Below are 10,218 nucleotides of genomic sequence, written 5' to 3' on the forward strand. Positions count from 1 at the left end.
TGGGGTCGCTAGAAGTTGGACACGACTGAGCAACTTCACTTTCACTTTTCACTTTCATGCACTGGAGAAGGAAATGGCAACCCACTCCAGTGTTCTTGCCTGGAGAATCCCAGGGACGGGGAGCCTGGTGGGCTGCCATTTATGGGGTCGCACAGAGTTGGACACGACTGAAGTGACTTAGCATAGTACCTTTTAAAGTTCAGAACAGGGAATGACATACCTAGGGGGCAAGTCACGGTGATATTTGACTCAGGATAAGCCTTATTTTGTACTCTGGCAGGCCCAAGGGGATACAATCTGAAATGGAGTCTAAAGGGAGAGACTAAACTGCTCTAAAGATTAACACAGTTTTTCCTTTTAGTCCAGAGGTTGGTGTCTGGGAGGCCCTTCTTTTCTGGGTTACCTTCCTCTTTGCTTTTCTATCTGTCCATTTTAACACACACACACACACACACACACACACTATCCTATCCCAGGCTTGAAGCTGCATCCTGTCGGGGCCCTTCTAGGTCAAAGCCAGTGAGATGGTTCTTCTCTGGAGCCTTGGATGAAAAGTAACTTGCTTCCTGCTCAGTGCTGGGACCCACAAGAATGAATCTGCTGTTAGTTGTGTCTTAGGGCTAAGCCTTTCAGATTCTCTATACAATAGATGAATCTCACGCCAGTACTGATCATTTCTTACAGCATAACTTGGAGGTTTTATTGCAGAAGAAGGTTCTCTATCAACAATGATAACAGAAAGCAACCAAAGAGGACTGAGAATTCTGTCCTGCCAGGAACATGAAGTTGTAACTACCGAAGAGAGGCAGGCTTGCAAATGGAGGAGTTAAGAAAATATTTATTTTCTCCTGATGAGTTTAGGCTGTACCATCTCTGAGAATGAATGTTTGTCCGTGGGATGTCTATATGGACATCTGATTAAACAGTTACCAGCTACGCACTTGGAAGACTAAAGAGGAAAGTCTGCACTGTGGAGAATTTGCACACGAGCAGACAAGTCTGTCCACAGGACCGATCTGCAGGACTTGGAGTTCCAAACTCCCCCCACACACACCCCAGCCACCTTCTGCAGAATGTGGACTGCCAAGCCCACCAGGTACTACGCTGTCGAATGTCCACGACCTTATTCTAAAATGAATAACTTAGACTTGAGGAATGCATTGCTGAGAAAATGTTGGAGGGTGCATAGGGTGCAATTCTGAGGCAAGAACAACTTCTTATGGACAAGGTTGCCATTTCTCAACAAATGAATAGGATGTCATCCAGAGGGTGGAAGTGGGGAAAAGATTAGAACTAGTAGCTCCCATGGCGGTGGTGGTTGCGGGGGGCAGACCCTATAGAGGGCTAACTTCTTCTTGCTATTTCTTGGAGTATAGGAAAAGTCATATTAACATATAATTAAAATTTTTCTCTTTCAAAATTGGGATTCCCTTTTGTTACCCCAACCCTACCATGAAATCTGATAGTCCTACACATTCTCGTGTGATGTTGTGAAGGGTAAAGCAGTGTTTTCCAATCCTGTGTTTACCCCTTCAAGGGAGCCCAAAGAGGGCTCAGCATCCAGCAAGGAGATCATGTTCCAAAGTTCAGGATTTGACCATCAACAAAGGGACCTGGAAACAGTGAGGAAAAGCACAGAATGCTGACCAGTAAATGCTAGGTGATCAACTCAACAAGGGGCCTGACCTACATCCTCCTCACTAATCCCCACCAGAGGAAGGGAACCCTCAGGCGGAGGCAGGCTAATGATTAGACTGTCTGTGTATTAGACTGTTAAACTATCTACCTCTGTGTCATGCTGTGCTTAGTCGCATCTGACTCTTTGTGACCCCATGGGCAGTAGCCTACCAGGTTCCTCTGTCCATGGGATTTCCCAGGCAAGAATACTGGAATCGGTAGCCATTCCCTTCCCCAGGGGGTCTTCCCAACCCAGGGATCGAACCTGGGGCTCCTGCATTGCAGGCAGATTCTTTACTGTCTGAGCCACCAGGGAAGCCCATCCCATGGCATGCATAGCCCTAAAAGAGATTTCAATCTTCATACTCATTTCTTTCTTTCAGTGGAACCCAAGTAGCTGGCCCACAGGAACTCCTACTGCCATCATCTGTCCTCTCTTATGTTCTTATGCCCTAAAATCCCAGAACCCTCTCACATTTCTACACCCATAATATTCTCTTATCCTGCCATCTTGGGCTCCTCAACCCCTCTGTCCTCACCCCCATCTCCATGGGCCAAGCTTCAGGCACAGGATCTCAGGTCTCTCATCTGGAGGAAATGTCGTTTGCCTTCAGTCTCCGTGCTTGAGAATCCATCCTCAGCACGTTTCTCCTCAGAGAGTGGAGGTAGTAGTAGGCGACCAAGAAGACTGCGACACACTCCCAGCATGTTGTTAATTGTTATCTTATCACAGCTGTTTAAAAGGCTCATTACGTGCCTCGCATGTGAAGTCTTGGACTTCGTGGGAGCCACATAAATCATCCATTCAGACACTGAATGGGCCATTCAGACGAGGTGCATTGCGCAAGGCTACAGAGCTACTCAGCTAACTTGTCCCAAGCCGGTGCCCTGCATCGTCTTACCCTGAACTTCTTGGGAATTTCCTGATTATTGCATTTGGAATAGTTCCCTTTTAAGGCACACAGACAAATTCCTTTTAGTTTTCCCCCAAATTTCCTAGTTCAGGGGACTAGGAAATTCTCATAAGTTTCTGTCTGCAATTGCTCCCTTTATCCCCCAATCAATCAACCATCATCTTTTCACCTTCCCCCTCCCCTGTCCCCGATCCCATTGTTTCAGAAAGGAGCAAATTCAGACCTGGCCTCATTTCAGAGTTCTGCAGAAATACCAGTACTTTAGAGGAGCAGAACCTCTTTATAATACCAGGATGGAGAAGGGGTAACTAAAGGGAAGAGAAAATCCTTACACAGAAAACTACCTGATACAGATAAAAACCTACACTGGGAACCTGTCTTGTGGATGAAAAAGGCCTTTTTCCCCTTTTGTAGAAACTACAAGGTTTGAATACTTTTTTAAATTTGAGTATAATTGCTTTACAATGTTGTGTTGGTTTCTACTGTACTAAAACATGAATCAACTCTATGTATACATACATTCTCTTCCTCTTGAGGCTCCCTCCCCACCCCATGCCTCCATCCCACCCCTCTAGGTCATCACAGAGCACCAAGCTGAGCTCCCTGTGCTTTACAGCAGGTTCCCACTAGCTAGCTATTTTACATTTGGTAGTGTGTGTGTGTGTGTGTGTGTGTGTGTGTGTTATATATATATATATCAATCCCACTTTGTCAATTCGTCCCACCCTCTCCTTTCCGCACTGTGTCCACAAGTTATTCTTTATGTCTGTGTCTCTTTTCCAGCCCTGCAAGTTGCAAGGTTTGAATCTGACCCAGAGATTCATCTTTGTCTAATCCTGGAAAGGGAATTTTGATGTGAAACCGTCCAAGAGTTCACACCAATCAAATAGGAAGAGAAAGGGCAGTTGGGGTACCCACCGGTGGGAGGAGCTCCTGAGCCCAGCCCTGGAGGCCTCAAGGGTTTAGGGGCCCCTCGGATCGTGCCAGAGAGCGGAACTGGGGTGAGCAAGTATTGTGGCTTTGTGTTTCCTGTTTCAGCAAGGCTGCTGTGCAAAAAGAAAGACAGTACCAGGAAGGGAAACGCTCAGGGGGCCCTGAGCCATGGATTGAGATCTTGCCCCTTTGTGGAGACCACAGCCAAGACCTGCCCAGGAGCTGGGATGCTTTCCTGAGCTGCTGGGGTTGGAGCCTGGGACCTCAGGTAACTGAGAAGGAGGAGGCTTCTGCATCCAGGTTGGGGACCTCCGACTCTGGGGTGGGGCGGAAGACGCTGTCTGCCAGCTTCCCTGGGCTGAAGGGGGAGACACTGTCCACTCCAGTGGTTTGAGTGTTGGATGTGGGGAACCAGGGAAGTGTCCCGTGTTGGTCTCCGGAGGCCCAGCTCCCAGTGTCCTCTGCTCCATCCATTGGATGAGACGAGCCGAGAGTCAGACACCTGAGGTTGTAGGCTCCCAGGAATGGGCCGTACACTTTACAGCTCCCTTCCCCGGAGGGACCCCGTAGCACCCAGCTGCCTTCCCAGCGGCGTGGGTGCAGGCCCTTCGCTCCTAGCTCGTGCTGAGAGCTCTGGACTAGGAAGGTCTGACCATTCATTCATGCAGGAGGCCACTCATCACACACACAGCCAGGAAGTAGGAGCCAAGACTGGGAAGGGCAGCGACAAAGCACTGTCCGGTGAGGGCAGCGCCCTGGCCTCCCCAGTGGCACCGAGGACAGCGCCCCCGGGCCAGTACCACCTCTTCCCAGAGCTCCAGCTGAGGCCTGTCAAGCTGCCAAGGGCTGCCTGGGCAGTGGCCCAGTGACCTCTCTTTGAACCACACGGGGAGCAGTTCCTTTTTCTCCCACAGCGCATCTCTGTCAGTCAGCCGTCCACATGGCTGCTTGTGTTTAGAGCAAATCAGAATAGTTGAGACCTCCCGAAGAGCTGGGATGATTCTACCCAGCTGTGCCACACCAAATCCCCCAGCTGTGAGAGCCTGGGGTCCGGGAGGGTCTCCTCCTTCCCTGAGGAGCCTTTTCTACTGCCACCCCCAGCTTGGGCAACAGGTGTCAACGTCTGCCCCACAGGAAGTAAAGCAGGGCAGCCACGTGTTTCAACGAACTGGTGCAGACAAAGCCCGTACACTTATCTCCCCTCCACAGCCCTCTGCTCTTCACAGCTGGAGGAGGCAGGGGTGTTCTGCCCAGTTTCCTCTATGATGCCTGAGGGATAACCTGGAACCACACAGGGAGGGGATCTAGCGCCCCACTTTTAAAGGTGGGAGGCAGGCAGGCGGCACACCGGTTCTTCACTCACCCCCCTTTGCCTCTCTGCCGGGCCTAACTGAGATGGTGGCTGTTTCTAGACCACAAGGCAGCCCTTTCTGCCTGTAGCCCACACCCAGAAGTCAGACCAACAGAGCAACAGTGAATACGGTCTCAACCCGGGACCAGCATCCCTTCCGTGGGGTAAACAGTACCTCTCAAAGAGGAAGGGAGCGGGGGGGATTGGAGGACTGGGCATTCTGGGTCCTGGAGTGCTAGGTTGGCTTGGAACCTCTGTCGTATAGCACTGAGTCTTCAATATCCAAGATCAGGAGGACGGGAGTAAAAATAATGCTATTATTAAAAGCTAACATTTATTGTGTGTTACGGCCCTGATGCTTAGCATGCATTTTAAGCATCATAACCTTAGGAGGCAGGTTCCCACTTTACAGATGAGGAGACAGAGACACAAAGACAATCAATAGCTTTTCAAAAGCACACGGGTGGTCGGCAGCAGGGCCAGGAGTCCACAGTCTGAGCCCATGGCCAGGGGTCCTCGCCTCCCCCATCTGCGGCAGAATAACCAAGGCTGATGGCCTGGGACACCATAAGCAGAGCTTCTGAACATGGAGTTTCCTGCACATCCATTTTCATTTAATAGGAATGGGCCTCTCAGATCCTTTCCTAAGCTTTAAATGGAGAAAGTGGTAGGTGAGATGTGAAGGGGACCCTGCAGAGTAGGAGCAGGGAAGAAAGCCAAAAGAAACGGGAGAGACACCCAGAGACGGGACGAGCGGACGGGCACTGACAGCTTCACAGTTCTGCCGGGGCTCAGTGCTGCCTGAGACCAGAGGATGCCCCCTCCACACCTGGAGAGTCAGGCACCGGACAGCGGACAGGGCCTGAACACGAAGACTACCCGACTCAGGGTGTGAGCCTGTCCCACCCACCCCCGAGAAGGAATGGAATGATCACAGATAGAGAGCAAGAATCCTGCAGAGAGTTCCAGACTGAGCTGGGAGGTGCAGGGACGTGCCAATGACAAGGGCAGAGAGGCTGCTACCTGTTGAGTCTGTCTGACCTCTAAAAAGACCCAAGGGGCCAGAGCCGGCAAACACCTGTGGGCTGAAGCTGAGAAACCCTTCTCTGACCTACGATGCAGGAACTAGGTTTCCAAGGCAGTGGGGAGTGAGGCTGTGGATGGACAGAAGCAGCAGCTGTAAGGGGAAGTCCCTCTCCCTTCATGAGTCTCTGGGCTAACTCCAGGGACCAGTGGAGGCAGGGACCAGAACTTCCAGGGCTCAGAATCCAGCTCAGCCAAAGTAAAAGTTGCTCAGTTGTGTCCAACTCTTTGCGACCCGAGAGACTATGCAGTCCATGAAATTAATCCTTCAGGCCAGAATACTGGAGTGGGTAGACATTTCCTTCTCCAGGGGGATCTTCCCAAACCAGGGATCGAACCCAGGTCTCCCGCACTGCAGGTGGGTTCTTTACCAGCTGAGCCACCAGGGAAGCCCTAAGTCCGGCCCAGTTTAGCCAAGCTCCCCGAGGGTTCTGGGAGAACAGACAAAGTTGCACAAGGTAGGTGAGGGAGAGTAGTAAAGAGACAGCAGGAGAAGGGGCGAGGGCTGGGGGTGACGTGAGCAAGCAGGTAAGAGCGTGTGAAGGCACAGCAAGTGTGGCCTCTACGCCAAGCCTGGTTCCCTGGGGACTTCTGGTTACTGAGTTTGTTTGTTTGCTTTTGTTTCATTTTTGAAACACAGCCTTATTTAGGTATAACCCGTGTGGTTGCAGAAGACACAATTTGGCTCCGGACTAAGGAAAGCAGACATGCCACCACACTTAGCCCTAACAGGGAGGGGATTCTAAAAAGCAAAGGAACCCTCTGCTCCAAGAGATACTGAGCTGAAAGCTCTGAAATGGCTTTTGGCCAGTAACGGACAGGTGCTCAGCCAATACTGATTTGGGTGATCTGAACCTGAGAGTCAGAGCTCAGTTTATTGGTCCAGGAGTGGAATGTCAAGGGACCGATGTCAGGATCCCATGCCTGGAGGCAATAGTGCGGGGTCTCCCTCCTAAACCACGCCCAGAACCAGGCTCATGAGCCCGCTGCGTAAGGCTAAGCAGAGGGCAGTGGGCGCTGCTCATGGACTGGCTGCACCTTGCAGGGTCTGGCTGTCTGTCCAGGCCTCGAGAAAAGTCACTTGCCTATTAGTACTTGAGTAACTAGGCCAAGAGAGCATAAAGATGCTGGCCTCCCTTTCAGATGGAGGAAGAGGGAGCCAATTTAACTGCTTCTCTAGAAGTTCCTGGAAAAGGCACACGTCCGCATCTGCCATCCAAAGGGCTATAGGCTTTTGGTGATTTTTATCAATTATTTCTCATGTTCCCCTAACTTGGAGGCAGGCTGAGATGTTCGGTCAAGGAAGAAGTGGCAGCCAGAGGAATCTCGCCACTTTACAGAAAGGGAGGCACAGGCCAGAGAAGAGCAGAGATTAGTCGAGAGACTGGACCCACAAGTCCTGAATTCCCGCGTGACATCATCCCCGCCTCAGTTTTCAACCCACATGTATGGGACACAGTGCTATTTCTGCCCCCTCATCTAGAGAAGTGGTCATTTTTCTGCCCATCTCCTGACCCCTCCCCTTTGCCTCCCTCTTGGCACTGGGCAGACCCGGGCAGCTATTCCAGGAACTGGAAGCCAAGCAACAACAGGTGCTCAGGAGGTCATCATGATCGGCCCAGACCCCAGGCCTGCCCCTGGCTTGGCCCGGTGGGCTGAGAGCTACGAGGCTAAGAGCGAGCGCCGGCAGGAGACCCGCGAGAGCCGCCGCTGCCGCCCCAACGTGACCACTTGCCGCCTCGTGGGGAAGGCCCCGAGGACCCAGCAGAGGGAACAGCTCCGGAGAGCGCGCCAGCAGCAGTTTTTCAGACGGAGGAACCTGGAGGTGGAGGAGAAAGGCGAGGCACAGAGCCCGCCAGCCAGGGAGCCAGGCCCCTCCAGGAGGACAGGCCAGGCCACTGACCTCAAGGAGCCCTTGTCTTGGGCCAACAGGATCTCTTCCCCCAGACAGCAGGTGGGCCATGTTGAGGGACACACTGCCCTGGAGCGGATGGGCTGCGGGAGCAAGGCAGGTGGGTGGGCTCAAGGTCACCGAAAACTGATTTAAATGAAGTCCCTCCTTCCTCAGTCATCACAGAGTCTCCCTTAGCCAGTTACTTGTTCTGACGTTTTTCTTCTTGTGTTGTTTTTTTTGGGGGGGGGGCTGGGTAAGGGGGGGCTTGTTTACCTACTTTTTATTGTTGTTTTGCACTTGCCTTTTAGGAAAGAGAAAAATAATTTCACAGCTAATTCCTAGTATCCGTTCCAATTCAGTCTATCTAGATATATCTTCTACAGCATTCATTCATCACTGTTCAACAAACATTCACTGAATGCTTATTGTGGGCCAGGGACACAAGCCAGATCTTCTTAATGTCCCGCTTGACTCACACACACACACACACACGTTTCTTGTCTCCATTCTCCTATAAGGCGGCTGCATCGCCCACCTTCTCTCGGGCAATCCCAGTTCTACTAACTTCACTCACCTAAGGCCACGTCTGGTCCAGGAAACCTTAGCTGCCCTAGCTTCTTCAGGCCACCTCTGCTCCCTGTGGTCCTTACGAGGCTATGAATCCTCGAAGATTGTATAACTCTTAGAGGGCCCGTCAGTCTGGCCTGGGAAGGAGCGGTGTTGACAAAAAAAACTAGGGTATGTTGAAATGAGCTCAGCCAGCAAACCATCTGTGTCTTCCTATCCACGCCGTGAGCACATGGACAGCAGGGACGGGTCCTCTAACGTCCCTGGAGGTGCCTGATATTGTCCCGTCCCCAGAGTAGGTGTTCTATCAGGCTTTCTTAGCCAGTGCATCTGTTATCCAACACAGCAGGTGCTGTTCAGAAAAAGGATCCTTGAGTCCAACTGTAAAAGAAAACCAGCGGTGTACTTTCTAAGGCAAGAAGGTTTCTGAATGCTTTCATGGAAAAAAAAAAATTTTAAGAAGAAAACACACACACACACACACACACACAGTTGCCTAAAGAACTCCTCCTGAACCTGTCAGTTCTGTAAGGTTTATTGAGATTTAATCTGCACGATTAGCTGCCATAGGCATTCCTTAGCCTTTTTGTGTTACATTACAAACATAGAATTTACTAGATTTTAGTTTTAGTTTGTAAGAAGAAAATATTTGCAGACTAATTGTGACGACTGCTACACATTCCTCCCTGTTGCTGGCCTACTTTCTCTTCAGTGACCCTTAGCCATCTTCCAGCTGGTGCTGAGAGGAAGGCAGTCCCCTCTAGAATATGGAAGGCACCCTGGCGACCATCTACTCCAAACTCATCGCTACACAGACAGGAGCCTGAGACCAAGGGAAGGCAGGACCCGACCCCGGTCCCCCTCACTCCCTCCTCAGACCAGTTCTCTTTCCACAGCGCCATGATGGGGGCTTTGTAAGGGGCTGGGATCATGGTTTTGAGAGAAAGTAACAGGAGACCTGGTAAAGAATCTGCCTGCAATGAGGGAGACCTGGGTTCAATCCCTGGGTTGGGAAGAACCACTGGAGAAGGACATGGCTACCCACTCCAGTATTCTTGCCTGGAGAATCCCACGGACTGAGGAGTCCATGGAGTCTCAGAGTCAGACACGACCGAGTGACTAAGCCTTTATGCTTTTAACTGGAGACCAGCCCCGCTCCCCATGTGCCTGGCCTGAGGAGGAGCTGATCCCACCAGCCAGGACCAGTGAGGGCAGGAGCAGGGGGAAGCTTGGGGCTGTGAAGACTAGAATGGCTTCCTTTGGTGTTCTGGACCCGAAACTTAATCACTGGCTCACGTTTCTGCAGTCAGCCAGAGAACCCTGTTCTAAGACGCTCTATCTAGGCTCGCAGCAACACCTTCCTCCCCACTTGCTTTCCAGCTGTCAGGGACCAGTTGCGAGGTCTTTGCGACCCAGCACCATCCTCCTTCAGGCGCCTGGAGGGATCCAGCTGGCCACTGCCCCACCCAGGCTGGTGGCCTTCCACCACAGGCCTCTCCCACCAAGAAGGCACCCAAACACCACCGTGGTAAGAGCCTCCCGCCCTCACTGGGGCCGGCAGAGTATCCTGCCCCAGCTGTCTCAGCTCGCCGGCAGTGGAGAGTCCCCTCACCTCCCCACTCCCCTCACTGCCTCTCCCAGGCCTCCCGAATCATCTTATCCCCTCCCTCTCAGGCACTCAGACAAAGGCAGGAGAAACACAGTCAACAATCAAGAATGATGCCAGTCAGCAAACCAAGTGAGTACCTTTCATGTTCCTGGCCCCAGCTCCCCCGCAGCCCATCCATTCCTCTCTTCTA

The 10,218-nt window shown here is 51.7% G+C and overlaps 1 protein-coding gene across 2 annotated transcripts in view; it reads left to right on the forward strand.

The window, feature by feature from the left end:
- Nucleotides 1-3,339: 3,339 nt before the first annotated feature.
- The window catches only part of TRAF3IP3 (TRAF3 interacting protein 3), a 23,731-nt gene continuing 16,852 nt past the window's right edge, over nt 3,340-10,218 (forward strand). The window contains exons 1-4 of one of the 2 annotated variants that reach the window (XM_010836865.1): nt 3,340-3,792; nt 7,508-7,912; nt 9,800-9,947; nt 10,094-10,157. In XM_010836865.1, coding sequence (XP_010835167.1) covers nt 7,568-7,912; nt 9,800-9,947; nt 10,094-10,157 — 557 coding nt within the window. In that variant the 5' untranslated portion in view covers nt 3,340-3,792; nt 7,508-7,567. The remainder of the gene's footprint in view (nt 3,793-7,507; nt 7,913-9,799; nt 9,948-10,093; nt 10,158-10,218) is intronic. The other variant, XM_010836864.1, reaches the window with a different exon arrangement.

This window comes from Bison bison, unplaced genomic scaffold (assembly GCF_000754665.1).
Source record: "Bison bison bison isolate TAMUID 2011002044 unplaced genomic scaffold, Bison_UMD1.0 scf7180017864067, whole genome shotgun sequence".
Lineage (NCBI taxonomy): Eukaryota > Metazoa > Chordata > Mammalia > Artiodactyla > Bovidae > Bison > Bison bison.